We start from the raw sequence: 19,974 nt of genomic DNA, 5'->3' as shown, positions 1-19,974 counted from the left end.
CTCCTGTCAGCCCAGTAGTTCATATCTCAGTTCTTTAAGCATTTGCTACACAGGTTTGGGTCTCTCACACATGTGTGGTTTGGAGTTAGGCCGAGACTTACGAAGTTTTATGCAAAGAAATGTGGGAATTCCCTTCTCTAGCTCTCTTTCCTTCAGGAATCCCCCTGACCCCCCAGCCCTGCCCCTCCAATCTCTGGTTGCCCTGGTTCCTTGGGCCAGAAAGGTAGAAACATAGTGGGGTTTCTATTGGAGTTTTAGCCCCATAACTGGTACTCACCCTGAGGACCAAGCTATCAAATTGGGGGAAGGAGGGTGTGACAAAATAAAACTGGAAACTCACCCTTGTATGGTTTGCTTTTTGAAATTTTAATTCCCTTCTACAATCTACTGGCTTTTGTTTACCTTTCATAGTCCTTGGGTAGGGGTATGATTGGTGGGGGGGGGGGAGTGTTTGGACTAGAGTCAGTAGTTGTAATCAGCAAAAGAGTTCAGCTCTCACCTATCCATAGCACCTCCATACAGATACCATATATCTGCAGAGCAGAAACAGAACTCTCATTTGTGTGGTTTTATTTCTTCTTCCTCCTGGCTTGTGTACATTTTGGTGGATATATTGGGAGATTCTAATTTACATATCCATCATTACCTCTGCTACCTTGGGTAGTTAATTTTTAGTTTTTTCTCTGAATCCAACTAACATTTCTTGCATTTTTTTCTGTATCAAGTTCTGGATATGCTGTATTGATTAGGTGAAAGAAATAAATTGTTTTTAGTTTTCTGTAGTTCTATTATCTGTAAGAAGGTATGTTCTAAGAAGGGTTAACAGGAATTTTAAGTAAATCAAAACACATTATGAAAATATCTTGATTGCATTCATTCTGTTCATTTGTAATGTGAAGTTAGGTCAGAAAAATTTAAGGGAATAATATGACAAATTACAGCACTCTGCCTCCCAAACAACAATAACAACAAAACGCAAAGCTATCATAGTTGCTGTTTTAGTCTCCCAGCTGCTAAAACAAAACCATGCAGTGGGTTGGCTTAAATAATGGGATTTATTGGCTCACAGTTTTTTTTTTTTTTTTTTAGAAATGTCATCAGATTTCGAAACTGTTACCTGGTGAGAATATCTAATCAATAGTTCTATTAAAGTATATTGCTTATGCTAAGAACTTACCCACTTATTTTTCCTTTTATGCACACATCTCACAAATTAAACAGAATACTGCTGTTTTTTTCAACTTTTTGTTTATTAGTCTACACTTCAGTCATAATGTTGAATTTATTTCACTTCATTTATTCGTCTGACATTGAACACCCACTATATGCAATAGTCTGTTTGTTAACTGGGCTTTATTTTTGTTTTTTCATCAATTTATTCCAGTACCAAAAAAAATTTGCCAAAATCTCCATATAAGAATAATTACATTGTGATCTAAATGCTGGTTCTTTAAATCACCAACAATTCTTTATTAATTTGAGGTTGTGGAGAACACCAGGAATACATCAAACCAGTAAACAACCCTAAAATATTTTTATATTTAGGATTGGAATTTTTTTAATATTCATTTTATTGAGATATATTCACATACCATGCAGTCATAGAAAACAAATCGTACATTCGATTGTTCACAATACCATTACATAGCTGTAAATTCATCACCAAAATCAGTCCCTGACACCTTTATTACCACACACACAAGAATAACAAGAATAATAATTAAAGTGAAAAAGAGCAATTAAAGTAAAAAAGAACACTGGGTGCCTTTGTCTGTTTGTTTGTTTGTTTCCTTCCCCCATTTTTCTGCTCATCCATCCATAAACTAGACAAAGGGAAGTGTGGTCCTTATGGCTTTCCCAATCCCAGTGTCACCCCTCATAAGCTACATTTTTATACACTCGTCTTCAAGATTCATGGGTTCTGGGTTGTAGTTTGATAGTTTCAGGTATCTACTGCCAGCTACCCCAATTCATTAGAACCTAAAAAGGGTTGTCAGTATTGTGCATAAGAGTGCCCACCAGAGTGACCTCTCGGCTCCTTTTGGAATCTCTCTGCCACTGAAGCTTATTTCATTTCCTTCCACATGCCCCTTTTGGTCAAAAAGATGTTCTACATCCCACAATGTTGGGTCTACATTCCTCCCCGGGAGTCATATTCCATGTTGCCAGGGAGATTCACTCCCCTGGGTGTCTGATCCCACGTAGAAGGGAGGGCAGTGATTTCACCTTTCAGGTTGGCTTAGCTAGAGAGAGGGCCACATCTGAGCAACAACTGGCTCACAGTTTTGAGACTAGGAGAAGTCCAAAGTCGAGGCGTCAGCAAGACAGTGCTTTCTCCCTGAAGACAAGCATTCTGGAGCAGTCTGCAAGCAATCCTTGGGCCTTGGCTTTTCTCTCACATGGCAGTGCACATGGTGGCCTCTCCTGTCTGAGTTCCAGCGACTTCTGGCTGCTTCTTGTGGTGCTCTGTCTCACTGAGTCTGAATTTTGTTCTGTGTATAAAGGACTCCAATATAGAATTAAGACCCATCCTGATACAGTTGGGCCACACCTTTACTGAAGTAACCTCATTGAAAGGTCCTATTTGTAATGGGTTCACAGCCACAGGAATGGATTAAGTTTTAGAACATGTTTTTTCTGGAGTACATTACTCCAGGCCACCATAGTCACTGTAAATTTCAAATGGGCTTATTCTAAGTGGTAAAAAAGTGACAACATTTTTAACATCCTCATAAGAAAATAAAGTGTGTATCTTTTATATCTTTGTCTAGATTTAGGGCATAAAGTGTTTTAATCCTGAAATAGTCACATGAATTTGATCACGTGCTTTCATATAGATATCAAGATTGTCATGAGATTTAAATTTGTTAGTTTAGTTTTTTATACATGTGTTTAACTACAACTGAAGACACTAATGTAGTTCTAGAAAAGACCTTTTTCTTTTTGATCTGTATACTATTTTAATTTATTAATGACCCAAAACCTGATGTGTAGGTTGTAATATTCAAACTTTAATACTTCATAATGTTCAACTTCTAATTTTTTTCTTTTTAGATGGTCTTCTCATTGTTGGTGTTCATTCGGCTAAGTTTCCAAATGAAAAAGTCCTGGATAACATTAAGAGTGCTGTTCTTCGATACAATATCACCCACCCCGTGGTTAATGATGCAGATGCCAGCCTTTGGCAAGAACTAGAAGTGTCTTGCTGGCCAACTCTGGTCATACTTGGACCCCGTGGAAACATGTTGTTTTCTTTGATTGGAGAGGGACACAAAGATAAATTGTTTTTATATACTTCAGTCGCTTTAAAGTATTACAAAGACAGGGGGCAGATCAGAGATAATGAAATTGGAATAAAACTCTATAAAGATTCTTTGCCACCTTCACAATTGCTGTTTCCTGGCAAAGTAACAGTAGATCTTGTTACTGATAGATTAGTAATAGCAGATACCGGACATCATAGAATTTTGGTTGTCTGGAAGAATGGACAAATTCAGTACAGCATTGGAGGTAAAGTTTGCTTCTAATCATGATATATAATGTGTTTTATGGTAAAAAAAATAGTTTAAGTAATAATATTAAATAGTTTACAAATAAGATTAATTATAGAAGGATAGTATACTTACTTTTAATTTCTTCATGAAATTATTTTGTTAATTAAGTGTGTGGTATCAGAATTAACCTCTTCTCATTCCCTCAAAAAACAAACAAAAATCTCCAAGAGCTCCATTCATATTAAAAGGAGGAAATCTTTTTTAAGCTATAGTTTTAAAGTATATTTCCTTATCCCCGTCTTATTTTTCGTAAAACTGCTACATTATTGTGTCTTATGAAAGGATTGTGTACATTTTGGATTTCATACAGTTTAAATGAAAGTATTACAGTTCACTTTCCATCAAAATGTAGCCATATCTTTTTTAAAACCGGGACAGAATTCCCAGGAATTTGAAATTTAGATTATAAAATAAGTAAACGATAATTTGTACATAATCTTACATTTTCTCCGTTCTTCCATAAGAAAAATATACTTCCTGTCAAATATACTTTGAAAACACTGGTTTAATGTGGTTTTTGGTGGTGGTGGTTTCACAGGACTTCTAAAATCTTTTACTCTGCTAATGTGCCTCATGAGTATTCAAGAGGGTGTTATAGTACATAATGTTTTCTAATCTGAATTGACTAGAACTCTTCCCTTTTTTCAAGGAACTAACAACAACAGTAATAATTGTAATAATAGTAATCATGGCACTATTCTAAGCACCTTAGTATATTAACTCATTTGGTCCTCAGTGCTATTATTAGTCCCATTTTATAGAAGAGGAAACTGAGACACAAAAGAACTTGGCCAAATCATCAGCTAGGAAGAGGGGAAGCCGGGACTGACAATCTTTTGGGCTCTAGAGTTCATGTTCCTGACCACTACATTATACTAATTCTGTTGTTAACATCTGGGACAATGGGATTCCTCAAAGCATAGTTTGGGAATGCTGGCTTAGAGAATTTAAATGGTTTGTCTTCTGGTCATAGGAATAACAATTACTAATATTTATTGTGATGTACTCTATACCCCTGAAACCCTAGAAGCATTTCAAAGCTGAGAAGTAGGCCATTAGACTAGAATGATCCTTGTCTAGGTCATTCTCTCTTAAACTTTTGTGGCAAAGTGAAATAGATAAGAGGGTTTCTTAACCTGGACTCTAAGAAATGCATGAATGGCCCTCATGGGATCTAGGAAACCCTTGAAAAATTGTTTGTAGCATTTTATGGGAATGTGTATTTCATAATTTTCATTGTCTTCTCAAAGGATTGTATCATCCAAATTGTTAAAAATCATTCCTGTAGATGCTAAAAAATTAAAATTATTTTTAGCTTTCTTATCTAGGTAATAGAAAATTATGATGCTTTTAAAATGATTTTCCTATATTATATGCTACTGTACTTAGTAAGTATACTAGTAACCATTATATGATAAGCCCTGTCATGAGCAAAACTCACATATGAGAAAAATAGGTATCTTGGGAAACATTTTCGATTTTAGATAGAAGTATCATGTTATTTATATTAAAGTTCCCACATTAAATATTTTATTTATTTATTTATTTAACCTTGAGATCACTCTTTAAGTGAGAAAGTATTTTGTCTTATTGGCTAACTTGTCTTTTAGGACCTAACTCTGGAAGGAAAGATGGAACATTTTCAGAGTCAACTTTTAATTCACCACAGGGTGTAGCCATGATGAATAATATCGTATATGTGGCAGATACTGAAAACCACCTTATAAGAAAGGTAATTTTCTCTTTTAAATTAAAAGTTGTAATACTTCTTCTAATCAGAAGTAATCAGAAAAACTGATATTTATTTGTTACATTAAGTATTTGAAGTTAAAGTGTTTATGTGCCTCAATACATCCTTATTCAGCTTTTTTCAGAGGTACTTGCTTTAGTTTTATTCTTAAGTATCTTGGTTTTTTTGTATGTTAGCCTGTAGTTGTGAAAGAAGCAAAACCCATTAAGTCCTTTTAAAAAAAAAGATAATCCTTTGTATCAAAATCATTTGTCTAATCACCCGAAAGCCCCTTGTTTTGAGGTATTTTCCTAACCACTATTTACAAAGTGATCTTGGTCCTTTTTCAGTTAAACTTGCTCATACCTAGAAAACATTTGTACCATTTGCTTCCCTTCAGCTACTATGCTTTGCCTTAAAATGCTTAGTCTTAAATTTGTTTATCTCATTATGAAACTACCATGTATTCTTGTTAAAAATAGAAAAACTCAAGTAGTAACTAAAGATATCGATTCCAACTTTTCAGAGGTAACTAGACTCTTGAAGTTTGTCTTTTCAGAAATTTCCTACTTACATACAAATAAATTTATATTAAAAAGACTGTCTCTAGATAATCTTTTTTTTCCATACAATATAGTACATAATGTTCTGCAGGGTTTTTTAACTTAATGTATCTTGGACATCTTTCCATATTAGCCTTATAAATATGACTGCATAGTATTCCACTGTAGCTATACCTACTTATTTTCAACAGTCCCTTATTGATAGCTGTTTTGACCATAATCCATTGATCTTTAAATTGTCATCTATTTGAAAATAAGTGACCAAGTTCTCTTAACCCATGTTTAAATGCATGGTTTCAAATTCTTCCTCGATTTTTCAATGTATAGAACATATAATAATATACATTGCAATGTAAATCTCCATGATGGCAAAAACTTTGTTTTCTTTATAGCTGAATTCCTAACAGAGCACCTAGAACAGGGTCTGGCCTACTGTAGGTGTTTAAGAGATATTTGTTGAATGAATTTATGAACAAAGAACATCTCTTTAATGAAGCATTTTCTAAGGTGTGTATTTTTCCTAATATGAAAAGATTTTAAGTGAAAAAAAGAATTTTGTGGATTAATAAATTAAAGCAAATTTATGTATTGAAGGTCTTCTTGGAGGCTTTAATGTGCTAATGTATTATGCATCTCTTAGAGTAGGGGGATATATGTACAGTATTTCTACACTTATTTGACCAAGGAACTCTTTTAGGTAGAGTTTCTCATAGGACTAATGGTTTTCCATTACCCAGACCTTGAAGGCCAATATTTCTTTATCATTAATATCTTTTTGAAGTTGTGTGCTTCTATAATTTAACAGTGTTGTAACATCTAACAGTGTATTGAAGTAGTAAGATACTTATCCCATAGCTTCAGGGAGTACTTGTCTTTCTTTTTTAACTGTACGTTATTTCTCCTGCTTTGGAACTTAATTGGTTTTGGAGTATTGACTATAGTGCTGTGCTTCAAATAAAAAGGCATTTGGTAGCATAATCAAAAGAAATTTAGGATACCTGAAGTTGTTTTTATGTTATCGGACTTGTGTTAGTTCTGCAAAAATAGGAAGTGATGTGAAATTAGTTTCCCTCTTACTGTATATTATTTTCCTTTAAGACTTCACTTGCAAAAGGTTGAGTTGATCATACTTCTCCATTCACAGCTCACAATCATTGTTGTTCCATGCAAGACTTCTCTCTAGTTTAGATTATTTATTAATTTATACATTTTCTTCCATAGGCAACCATTCTGGTATGTTTAATACCTATCTTTTTATTTATATGTGACTTGGTAAAATATAAAGTGTTGCTTATATGTGTGTTTCCAGACAACTTGATTGAAGTTTATTTTACATATCATAATATTCACTCATTTCATGTGTACAAGTCAATAATTTTTAGTAACTTTAGCAAGCGGTACAGCCATTATCATAATTCAGTTTTAGAACATTTTTATCCTTTCAATGAGAAAGAGCCCATATGCCCAAATACCGTTAATCCCTATTCCCTACTCCAGTCTTAAGCAACCACTAATCTGCTTTCTATTTTTATAAACTTGTCTTTTCAGAACATTTCATTAACAAAATCATGGAACATATGATCTCTTGTGTCTGATTTCTTTCATTTCATATAGTATCTTTGTGGTTCAGCTGTGAAATAGCATGTGTCAGTAGTTCGTTCCTTTTACTGCTGATTAGTTTTTCGTTGTGTGGATAAACCACGTTTTATCTACTCATTCACCAGGTGATAGACATTTAGGTTATTTCCAGTTTTGGGTTTTATGAATAATGTTGCTTTGAACATTAAGTGTAAAAGTCTTTGTACAAATGAAACATACATTTCATTTCTTTTGGGTAGATACCTAGGAGTGGAATTGCTGGGTCATGTTTTATGTTTAACATTTTGAAAAAGGGCTAAACTGTTTTCCAAAGTGATTGTACCATTTTATGCTCCCACCAGCAATGTATGAAGAAGGTTCTTGTTTCTGCACATCCTCCCCAATATTTGTTATTGTCTGTTTTATTTATTATAAGCATTCTAGTAGTTATGAGCTGGTATCTCATTGTAGTTTTAATTTGCATTGCACTGATGACTAAGAATGTTCAGCATCTTTTTGTGTGCTTGTTGGCCATTCATATATCTTCTCTGCTGAAATGCTTTTCATATTTTTTGCCTGTTTTTAAAATTGGGTTTGTCATCTTATTGTTGAATTGTAAGAATTATCTTTTTTATTCTAGGTACAGGTCCTTTATCACATAGATGTTTTGGAAATATTTTCTCCCAGTCTGTTATTTGTCTTTTCATTTTCTTAATAGTGTCTTTTGAAGTGCAAAAGTTTTGAATTTTTATAAGGTCTGTTTCGGTTGCTAAAGCTGCCAGAATGCAATATATGAGAAATGTGTTGGCCTTTTCAATGGGGATTTATTAGGTTACAAGTTTACAGTTCTAAGACCATGAAAATGTCCAAATTAAGGCACCAAGCAGAAGATACTTTCTCTGAGGAAAGGCTGCTTGCATCTGGGGTTCCTCTGTCACATGGGAAGGCACATGGCTACATCAGCTGGTCCTTCTCTCCTGGGTTCTGATTTCAGTGCTTTCTTTCTCAGATCTTGTGGGTCCTTGCTTATTTCTGTCAGGGCATTTCTCAGCTCTCTGGGCTATTACTATCTTTTATCTTCCTCACAAACGACTCCAGTAAAAGATTAAGACCCACTTTGAATGGGCTGGGTCACATCTCAACTGAAATAGCCTACACAAAAGGACCCACCCACAATATGTCTGCTCCCACAAGAATGGAGTGAAAGAGCATGATCTTTTCTGGGGTACAAAACAGATTCAAACCAGTATACCAACTTATCAATTTATTTTCTTTTGTGGACTATGCTTTTGATGTCATGTCTAAGAAAATCGTTGCCTAATCCAAAATCTCAAAAGATTTTTTCCCTACCTTTTATTCTAAAATTTTACTGTTTTAGTTCTTACTTTAAGTCTGTGATCCATTTCTAATTAATTTTTGTGTAAGTATGAGGTAAATGTCCAAGTTCATCTTTTTGCATGTGAAAATCCAGTTACTACAGCATCATTTATTGAGCAGACTACTTTCCGCATTGAATTCCCCTGGCACCTTTGTCAAAAATAAATTGACCATGAATATAGACTCAATTCTGTTCTTTGTTCTATGTCTGTCCTTATGCCTGTTCTTTACAGGGGCTGTTTGTCTTTTTTTTTGTTGAGTTGTAGGATTTCTTTACATATTCTGGATATTAAACTCTTGTCAGCTATATGATTTCAAGTATTTTCTCCCATTCTGTAGGTAGTCCTTTCACTTTCCTGATAGTGTCCTTTGATACACAGATGTTTTTAATTTTGATTGAAGTCCAATTTATCTATTTTTAATTTTAATGCTTTCACTTTTGGTGTCATATTTAAGAAGCTTTTGCCTAATCAAACTAGGGTCACAAAGATATTTTCTTCTAAGAGTTGTTTTAGCTCTTACATTTAGGTTTTTGATCCATTTTAAGTTGATTTTGTATATGGTGTGAGGTAGGGGTCCAGACTCATTCTTTTGCAGGTAGATATTCAATTGTCCCAGCACCATTTGTTGAAACTATTCTTTTCCCATTGAATGGTCTTGGCACCTCTGTTAAATTTAATTAACCATAGATATACATGTTTATTTCTGGATTCCCAGTTATATTTCCTGGGTCTTGTATATTTATCCTTATGCCAGTACCACACTGTACTTCGCATTGTAGCTTTGTAGTAAGTTTTGATAACAGGAAGTGTGAGTCTTCCCACTTTGTTTCTTTTCAAGATTGTTTTGGTTATTCTGGGTCCCTTACAATTCCATATGAATGTTAGGGTCAGCCTGTCCCAATTCTGCCAAAAGATGTTTTGGTTGTTTTCTACATAAATGATTCTTTAGTTTGAAAAAAAAAAAAGGCTAATTTATACATCTCCTGTTTGCTTTTATTTTCTTATATTGCTGGCCAGGACCTTCATTGCTGTTAAACATTAGCAGTAATAGTGGATATCTTATCCAATCTTAAAGGAACACATGTAAATTTTCCCCAATATGTTTAATATTTACTGCAGCTTTGTGGAATAAATGATTTCTCAAGTTAATACAATTTATTTTCATTCATACTTGCTAATAATTTTTGTAGAATTTTATTAAGTTCCTTTTCCACATTTATTGAAATAATTGTATGATTTTTTTACCCTTGCTCTCTTGATGTGATGAATTATACTAATAGATTTTCCAATATTAAACCATGTTTTTATTCCTTAAATAAACCTTACCTAATAATTTTTAGAAAGACCAGGCTAAATTTATTTATTCCTTTTTTTATGTTTCGCTTTCCTTTTTTTTTCCTTGTTTTTTCTTCTTAGAACAGGCTAGATTTAATTATCCAGAATTGTATTTAATATTTAAAAGTTTATGTTCATAAATGAATTTGGTCTATATTTTCTTTTCTTGTACTGTCCTCATCTGGTTTTGGAATCAGGGTCACACCTCATCAAATGAGTTGGACAGTTTTTCTTCCTTTTTCTGTTTGTTTTTGTTTTGTTTTGTTTTTAACATAGGGATTATTACTGTTTGAACATTTATTAGAACTCCCCTGTAAAATCACCAAGGCCTGGGCATTTTGAAAGAGAAGTTTTTTGATTATCATATCAGTTTCTTTGGTGCATTTCTGAAATCAAGATCTGTTTCAATCACTTATTTTCACAGAATGGGTTCATTAATGATATATATATATATATATATATATATATGTTAAATAGATGAATATTCTTTATAATCACAGGAGATTATAGAGCAGCCACTAAAATAATAATGCAAAGAGATATAGCTAAAAATCAATGTAATTCACCATAGTAGAACTATAAAGGACAATAACCATGATTGTTTCTATAAACACAGAAAAACATTGCAAACAATTCAATACCTGCTCATGACAAAATCAGCAAATTTGAAATAGAAAGAAACTTTCTCAATATGATAAAAAACATCTATAGCTGGAGTTGGCAACCGGCTTTAGTGGGGCTATCATGGCAGCTCGGATTGGTCAGAGGGCCTTAAGGAAGGTGGTCTCAGAATGCTGTCCAAAGTCGGGGGTAGTGGCTGGAGCCTTGGCTCCGGTGCACAAACCTGCACGTAACATCAGATGTTTACCTTCCTGTGGTATATTGATGAGCAGAACTCATCCACTACATAGTCAGTTGTCCCTAAGGAGAGATATGCAAGAACTTTCTTCCAAATTGCTGTCATTAATAAACAAAAGAAAAGAATATTCGGAGAGAAGAATTAAAGGATATTCTCTACAGGAAATGTATGATGTGATATCATGAATGGAGGATTATAAACATTTTGTTCCTTGTTGCAAAAAATCAGGTGTAATATCAAAGAGATATGGATACTGCAAAACATGATTAGAAATTGGGTTTCTACCTATGTTGGCGCGATATACCTCAGTAGTAACCTTGGTGAAACCACATTTTGCATTCTGTACAGATGGGAGACTTTTCAATCATTTGAAGACTGTTTGGTCTTCCTTTGAAGACTGTTTTAGCCCAGGTCTTCCTGGCTCCCCAAGAACTAGTATTTTGGATTTTTCAATTTTTTTTGAATTTTGCTCACTTCTGCACTTTCAGCTTGCCATACTGTTTTTCGATGAAGTTGTAAAGCAGATGGTAGCTGCCTTTGAAAGAAGAGCGGCGGGTCGCAGCAGCTCGAGTGGCGGAAGGAGCGGCGGAGGCCGGCAGTTCAGCTTCGTGAAGGATCTTGGCACGCCGCGGACCGCAGCACCCGGCAAGTGCCCGCTCCGCCGCTAGGATGCCCAAGAGGAAGGTCAGCTCGGCCGACGGCGCGGGGAAGGAGGAGCCCAAGAGGGGGTCGGCGAGGCTGTGAGCTAAGCCTGCTCCTGCGAAAGTGGAAGCGAAGCCAAAAAAGGCAGCGGGAAAGGATAAGTCTTCAGACAAAAAAGTGCAACCAAAAGGAAAAAGAGGAGCAAAGGGAAAACAAGCTGAAATGGCTAACCAAGAAACTGAAGATTTACCTGCAGAAAATGGAGAAACTAAAAATGAAGAGAGTCCAGCCTCTGATGAAGCAGGAGAGAAAGAAGCCAAGTCTGATTAATCTCATATACCATGTCTTATCAGTGGTCCCTGTTTCTCCCTTCTTGTACAATCCAGAGGAATATTTTTATCAACTATTTTGTAAATGCAAGTTTTTTAGTAGCTCTAGAAGAAACATTTTTAAGAAGGAGATTGAAATCCCACCTCATCCCATTTTTTAAGTGTAAATGCTTTTTATTAAGAGGAGAGATCATTTGCTGGTTGTTTATTTTTTGGTACAACCAGAAAATAGTGGGATATTGAATTATGGGAGGCTTTGACTGTCTTGGTTGTCAGCTTTAACATTCCATAGGGTGGGGGGTGGCAGTTTTTATACCCTGTAATACAACGCATACTAAATGATGATTTGGAATCACAATCTTGCATTTAATATGTCTTGAACATTTTAAATTACTTCTATTCCAATGTTTTTAGTAGAATAGTTTCTTAAAACTGCTCCCTGATCTTGGCTCTCCCTGTCAGAACTGTGTGTGCTCTGTAACATCTTTGGTTGTGGTCGTCCAGTTTTCCTAATAACTTTGTTATGTGCTGTGAAAGATTGGAAATGTGAGTATTTAGTGTGTATGATATTAAATTGTGAATTAGTGGGACTTACGATGTAACAGTTTATCAACATTTGAAGATATTGGTACTTGATATCCTCTTAGGGAAAACTTGCCTCCAAATTTTAAGCTGGAAAGTCACTGGAATAACTTTAGACAAGAATTACAATTCTATGGCTTTTTAGATTTTCGGTACATACATTAATTGTGTACAAATTGTTCATAATGTCTGTGTGCTGATCTTCAGAACAACCAATAAAATCTCAATTATGAAAGAAAAAAAAAAAGAAAGAAAGAAGAGCATGTAAGCTGTATGGTCCAGAAACAAATGCTCCTCAGGAATTAATGCTACATGAAGTTCGTCACACATAGAGGAGAAAGAAGTGGTGTTACCTACTTGTAACAAAGTTTGTTCACATTTAGGAAGTGCTTTCATCATTAACTTTGAGAAGTTATAAAGTATTTGTTAATCCCAGCTTTTATTATAAACTTGTACCATTTAAAATTTGCACATAAAATATTGAATCACATGTACCTAGAAATTTTTTCTTTGAGTATAATTCAAAGCAATGTGTACATCAGCATGTTCTGCATTTACAATCATGGGATGTCTTCACTGTTGCTAGAATAGTGACATCACTCTTCTGAGCAGAAATTGAAACTAAGTTTAAACTTAACTATTACTTTACTTGAAAGAAGTTAGTTTAGATATTCATGCAGTATGCATTATAGTAACCATATCACATTTAATTATTAAATTCATACTGTATAGCTTATTGTTACAGTGGCTGCCCTGTGGCTTACTATATTTACCTAATCATGAGATATTTTAAAACTTTGAGTTTAAAAAACTGTCAGTAAAAGTCCCCTGGCACTTTTGATATTTTTTAATTGTTCTTATGAGGGGTAGTATTCAGTGCTGTAGTGAGGTTAGTTCCAGATATTCAGTGAATGTCTTTTTTGGTGAGTGGTCCAGAGCTTTAAGCTACCCTCTAGCTTAAAGGCATTGTTACTCTTTCAACAATGCTAATTGTGCGTCGAATTTTGTCTTCAGCAGGTAAAGATGGCTAATACATATCCAACACTATGCATCCCTATTTTCTATTTATTATGTGTACTTACTTTGGTAATTCAAACTATTTTTTTTAAACAAATCAATGTAAGGACTGAAGTAGTAACTTAATAAAGGTAATTTGTTTATTTTTTGTAAAAAAAAAAAAAAAAGCATCTACAAAAGCCTACAGCTACCATCTTACTTAATGCAAAATATCGATTCCTTTCCTCCAAGATTGGAAACAAGGCAAGGATCCCCACTCTCACCACTTCTGTTAAATGATGTATTGGCAGTCCTCAGCATTGCAATAAGGCAGGAAAAAGAAAAGGCAGACAGATGGAAAAGGAAGATGAAATAACTGTCTGTTTGCAGATGACATAATCATATACATAGGAAATTCTAAGAAACCTGCAAAAAGCTACTTGAGCTAATAAGTGAATTTAGGAAGGTTGTAGAATGCAGATATAAAAAGATCAACTGTATTTTTATATACTAGTAATAATCAGTTGGATATTGGAACCTAACAATTATCTTTACTAATAGCAACAAAAACCATAAAATACTTAGACTAATTTAACCAAAAAAGTATAAGACCTGTGGACTGCAAACTACAAAACATCACTGAAAGAAATTAATCTAGAATTGGATTGAAATACTCAATACTGTTAAATAAGATGTCACTACTCTCTTAACTGATCTGTAGATTTAATGCAATCCCAATCAAAACTCCATCAGGTTTTTTGGTAGGTACTAAGCTGATCTTAAAATTTACATGGAAATGCAAAATAAAGTATATCTAATAACCAAAACAGTCTTGAAACAGAGCACAGTTAAAGGTCTTACACCACCTGATTTCAAGACTTACTATAAAGCTCCAGGAATCAAGACTGTGAGTATGCTCGTAAGGCCAGATATATGGATCAGTGAAAAAAGAATGGAGAGCCTAGAAGTTGCTCCATACCTATAGATATTTGATTTTCAAAAAGGTGTCAAAGTAATCAAATGGAAAAAGTTATTTCAGCAAATGTTGTTGGAACAACTGGATGCCCATATGGAAAAAACCAAACAACCCATTTCTTACCCACCAGGTACAAACATCAGTTCAAGGTGGATCGTAGGCCTAAATGTAAACGCTAAAGTCATAAAGCTTTTAGAAGAAAACATATGAGAATATCTTTGTGACTTGTAGATAGACAAAGGTTTCTCGAAACAGGACACAGAAAGCAATAAGCGTAAATGAAAAAGGTAAATTACATTTCATTGCAGTTACAAACTATGCTCATAAGAATGTGTTGTTAAGAAAATAAAAAGACAAGCCAGAGACTGGAATAGTCACAAAACATATCTATCGAAGGACTAATATATCCATGATACAAAAAAGGATTCCTACAATTCAAAAATAAGAATATAGCTCAATACAAAATGAATCAAAGATCTGAACAGACATTTGTCAAAAGAAGACTATGTAAGAATAGCTACTAGCACATAAAAAGTGCTCAACATCATGAGTAAGAAGGAAATACAAATTAAAACCACAGTGAAGTACCACTACATACCCACTAGAATGGTTAAAGTTTTAAAAACCAGTAGCTCCATATGTTGGCAAGAATGTGGAGCAGTTGGAACTCTCTCACATTGTTGGTGGGAATGCAAAATGGCAGACCACTGTGGAAAACTTTCTGGCAATTTCTTATCAAATTAAACATATACCTGCTCTACCTATCCTATGACCTAGCAAGTACAATGCTACATATTTACCCAATAGAAGTGAAAACACATACATAAAAAGGCTTGTACAAGAATGCTTCTGGAAGCCCTATTCATAAAGCTCCATCTAAAAACAGTTCGAGTGTCCATCATTAGGATAATATATAAATGAATTTTGGTTTATTCGTATGATGGAATTTTACTCAGTAGTAAAAAGGAACAAACTAATACATGAATAAATCGCAAGAACATACTGAGTGAAAGAAGGCTCATGCAAAAGAGTCATTATCTTATGATTTCATTTATGTGTAGGCTTAGAAGAAATAAAACTATGATGGATAAAAAGTCTTTGCCTCTGGGGTCAAGGACTGACTACAAAGAGATATGTGGTAACTTTCTGGGGTGAGGCTAATGTTCTATATCTTGGTGGAAGTTGAGGTTGCACAGGTTTATGCCTTTGTCAAAATTCATCAAATGGTACACTTAAGATTTGTGCATTTCGTTGTAAGTTTTACCTCAAAAAAGGAAAAAGGGACTAAAATATATGGAACCCTAGTTACCGATAAACACACTGAAATATTTAGAGACTGTACTAATGTTTGCAGTTTACTTTGAAATGTATCAAAACAATGAAATGGATTGAGGGATTGATAGTTGGATAAAATATGTAATAGTGAAATATTAAAGTAGAATCTGTGTAGGTGATGGTGTTCACTGCAAAATTCTTTCAGCTTTTCTGTATGTTTGAAAATTTTCATGGTACAGTGTTGGTAGTTGGGGCCTCAGAGGAAACCAGAGCATCTTTTTCCAGTTGAATGCCTTAGTTTTTCAGTTTATGTATGAAGTAGAGGCAACATAATATATTGAAGCTAGAACTATATAGGTTCAAATACCAGATCCTCAACCTTATAGCTGTGGGATCTTAGGAAAGTTACTTAACTATCTGTATCTCACCTTCCTCTAAATAATCAAAATCAGAGTACCTGTGTCATAGGGTCACTGGCGGACGGATGGCTGGCTGGTTCGCTCACTCTGTCAGTGCCTGACACATAGTAAGCTCATATGAGAGTCCGTTATTAGCTGATCATAACTGAAATTATATATTTAATTTTAAAAAACATGCATTTTGCTAGATTGTATTTTAAAATTTCAAATTTTCCTTTTTTTAAAATATTTTATAGTTAAAATGAGATTAACTCCAGTTGTGGTGGAAGCCTGATCAGGGGTTGGGGCAAGAGGAATAAAAAAGGGAATGTGCCACTGGGGAAATGAGAGGGACTGAGTGTGTGCATATGACTAACAAGAAATCCGCTCTAGGGTTGATCACTGTTTTTCCTAAATATTGTGTTGCAAATACTCTCTGTGTGTTCTATTGGAAATCTTCACATATCAAAGGAAAAAAAGCAAAAGTATAAACATTAAAAAAAAATTCATTAACTTTCTATAGGTTGATCTAGAAGCTGAGATTGTGAGCACTGTAGCTGGTGTTGGAATTCAAGGTACAGATAAAGAAGGTGGAGCAAAAGGAGAACAACAACCCATTAGTTCCCCTTGGGATATAGTTTTTGGAACATCAGGTATGTCAACTTTTAATATTAAATACAAGTAAATTTTGTGTAATAAAAGTAAGATTTAAAAAATATTCTTGGGACATTCGTTTGGATTGATTCTAATTCTGTATGTTTGTATGTAGAGTTTAGGGTTTACTAGTTGTGTTACAAAGGCAGCTGTAATACATATAAGATAGTGTATGTATTATTATACATAAGATATACAGTCTGATAATTCTGGTATATCAGAGTAAACAGAAGGAAATAACTGAAATCTCCAAACTATAATCCAGTTGCCTTGATATCTGATAATGATTGTATAGTCTTTTACCTTGTGCTTGTAAAAACCTTGTGACTAACCTTCACTTGTGCCCATTTTGTCCAGTTTTTCGATTTTAGCTTCTTATGAGGGCTAAAGACAGCCCTTAATGTTTATTGATGAAGGGTCTTGGGTCAGCCCAGAACTAACCCACCCCAAGTCCAAAGTTATCTTGATAACAGAAGCCAATCTAACCAAAAAGGGCCCGCATGACATGCGTAGAAGGTTAGACGTTAACCCGGAAGTCACCTACACCTCATTATAATACTAAAAATCATGCCCATCATCATATTAAGGCTGCCATTTTGTTACATACGTTCTGTGACTAAACATGTAATCAATCTGCTTGTGCTCAATAATTAGATCACCTCTAATTATATCATCTGGAGTCCTTGTGCCCATTATCCGAAAACCTGCCCATCTTTTAATACTGTAAAACTATCAGAATTACTGCAGTTTGGGGAGATAGATTTTTAGGCCGATAGACCATTTGCTCTCTTGCTTCATGCCTAGCAATAAACTCTTTCTCCCTTTGAAACCCTAGTGTCTCAAGAATTGGTCATTTGAGCGCATCGGGCAAAGAATCTACCGCCTAGGTCCGGTAATAACCTTCTTAAGTTTTTTCCTTATCTTTTAAAATTTAAAATCCCCGTCAAGGCAGTTAACCCAGATAGCTAATCTAGCCTCAATACCAAATAACCCCCCTGCCCTAAGCCCTCCCCCATAAGATGGGCAAACCCTGGTCCAATCAGGAGTCAAACAAGTTTCCTTTCTGTGTCTAAAATATGTCCTTTGCCATCCCAAGAGCCCTGAAGCTCCTTCTGTTCTGGTTTCCTTTGCTGTATCAAAACTTTGGTGTCCTGAATAAAATGCCGTAGTCTGCATACTGGATGCCAATTTGTCTTTCACAAGTCGATCCTCATTATTCAAGGATTCCAAACTTGAGAATTCACATGGTTTGTTTGTTTGTTTTGCTTTTTATTGGTGATTTTACTGTTTAAAATGGTCCCCAAAGCATCATGTTGAAGGCTGTGTAGTGTTCCTAGGCTCAAAAAAGAGAAAGTATGTACCTTACAGAGAAAATATGTGTGTTAGATAAGCTTTTTTCAGGCATGAGTTGTAGTGCTGTTGTCCATGAATTTAATGTTTAATGAATCCAACACCTTTTTTAATGACCTCCAATTATTTGTCCCCCAATGTGATTTATGATTAAACTTGCTTAAATTTATGTTCAGAGGCTTTGTTTAAATGCTGCTGTAAAATATTCTAAAGGCAGTGATACTGTTTCTATATGGGGTTAAGTGGGTGGGGGTAGTCTCTAAAAGGCTGGTGAAACAAAGAACTTTCTATGGAATCATATGCAGATTTAAGGAGGAAGCAAAAAGGTAAAGTTACCATTATCAAATCAAGTCACATAACAAAGCTCAAAGTCAGGGGCTGGGAGTGTATACTCTACCTACAGTGAGGCCATGGCAAGGGTGTGGATATATGATATTATAGAGTGAAGTGTAGAGACCAATAATTCAGTCTATCACATATAGCAAAATTTACATTGCTTAAAAGCAGGATGTACTTTACTGGGTGCTTTACTAAGTTGGATTTATTTAATGGCCAAGGGGTACTTTAAAATTTTTTGTCATACTTTATGACATGGAATTTCTGGTTGTTTATCTCTGTATTGAGAATGCAACCAGAATTGGTTTCCAGATATTTCCTCAACTTCCAGCTGGAGTCATATGCTATTTTAGATTTGTGTCTTTATTAAGCTCCTCAGTTTTCAATAAATGAAATGAGTCCTTCCTCAGCTCAACAGGTCATTAAAAGCTTATGGCTTGGGAGCCATTTTCTTTCTTTTTGCTGGCTCCCAGCTGCTTTCTTCCTCTAATAAACCTTAAACTCTCTACTTACACCATGACTCACTGCGTTGTGTGGATTCTGGAACGACTCCAACCTAACATTTGGTGCCGAAAACCTGGGACGGAGGTTTGACTGAGGCTTGAGTCTCCGGCCCCTTAGAGGGCAACAGGACAGCCTCTTGGTCAGTCCCATTCGGAGGACCGACTGTGGTTTGAGTTTCCCGGCCCCTTGGGGCAACGGGGCCGCCTTCCAGTCGACTCCATTCCCCGAACTACAGCCATTCAGGTTTCCTTGCATTCAAGCAGCTTGAGTCCATCAACTCAGACCACCTTGACGCAATGCCGGCACACCCTCATGGCTCTCAAATATCTACAACTAATTTGGCCCTAGGTAGGTAAGTGACGACTTTCTGCCCAGATCCCCCCTCGGGAGTTTTGTTCGGTGTCCTGTGGACACCCCAGCCCACCCCAGTGTGGCGCCTCGGCCTGCTTTAATGCGGCGCCCGGCTTCGTAAGCCTAGGAAAACTTGAGCACTCAGTCAAAACTCTCCAACTCTCCATGAGTGTCTTTCCCCGTTGCAGCAGTTCAAGTAACCCAGGGGACGCCTTGGGCAAAAGACTGCATGCAATTTCCTGACCCCCAACAGCAAACCGGGGATGCCTGCTCTGTTGTTGCGATGGGTCGTATGGATCTGGGCCGTGAGTCTCACTTGAGCAACATTTTGGGTGGCTTCTGCAAGTCTCTAATGGAGAGGGGACGCCTTGGGCCTCTCACGGGCAATCTCCGTAAGCCTCTGACGAGCATAGCCCCAATTCATGTCAGCCTCATCCAGGGAGACCATAAGCCTCTAAAGGAGCAGGGGAGCCTTGGGTCTCTCACGGGCGATCTCTGTAAGCCTCTGACAAGCAAAGTTCCCTAACAAACCACAAGCCTCTCAAATTTCTTAAATAATCATGGGTAATATACAGTCACTTTTC

General features: G+C 35.6%; 1 protein-coding gene and 2 pseudogenes across 1 annotated transcript in view; all 3 read left to right on the top strand.

Moving 5' to 3' along the window:
- NHLRC2 (NHL repeat containing 2) overlaps nucleotides 1-19,974 on the top strand; it is a 73,319-nt gene that overhangs the window by 13,113 nt on the left and 40,232 nt on the right. The window contains exons 3-5 of the mRNA XM_037803993.1: nucleotides 3,055-3,510; nucleotides 5,165-5,286; nucleotides 16,719-16,848. Coding sequence (XP_037659921.1) covers nucleotides 3,055-3,510; nucleotides 5,165-5,286; nucleotides 16,719-16,848 — 708 coding nt within the window. The remainder of the gene's footprint in view (nucleotides 1-3,054; nucleotides 3,511-5,164; nucleotides 5,287-16,718; nucleotides 16,849-19,974) is intronic.
- On the top strand, nucleotides 10,883-13,033 carry LOC119510009 (annotated as a pseudogene).
- On the top strand, nucleotides 11,652-12,133 carry LOC119510008 (annotated as a pseudogene).

The sequence above is a fragment of the Choloepus didactylus genome, chromosome 15 (genome assembly GCF_015220235.1).
Source record: "Choloepus didactylus isolate mChoDid1 chromosome 15, mChoDid1.pri, whole genome shotgun sequence".
NCBI classification, from domain to species: Eukaryota; Metazoa; Chordata; class Mammalia; order Pilosa; family Megalonychidae; genus Choloepus; species Choloepus didactylus.
This window is presented reverse-complemented; position numbering and strand designations above follow the sequence as displayed.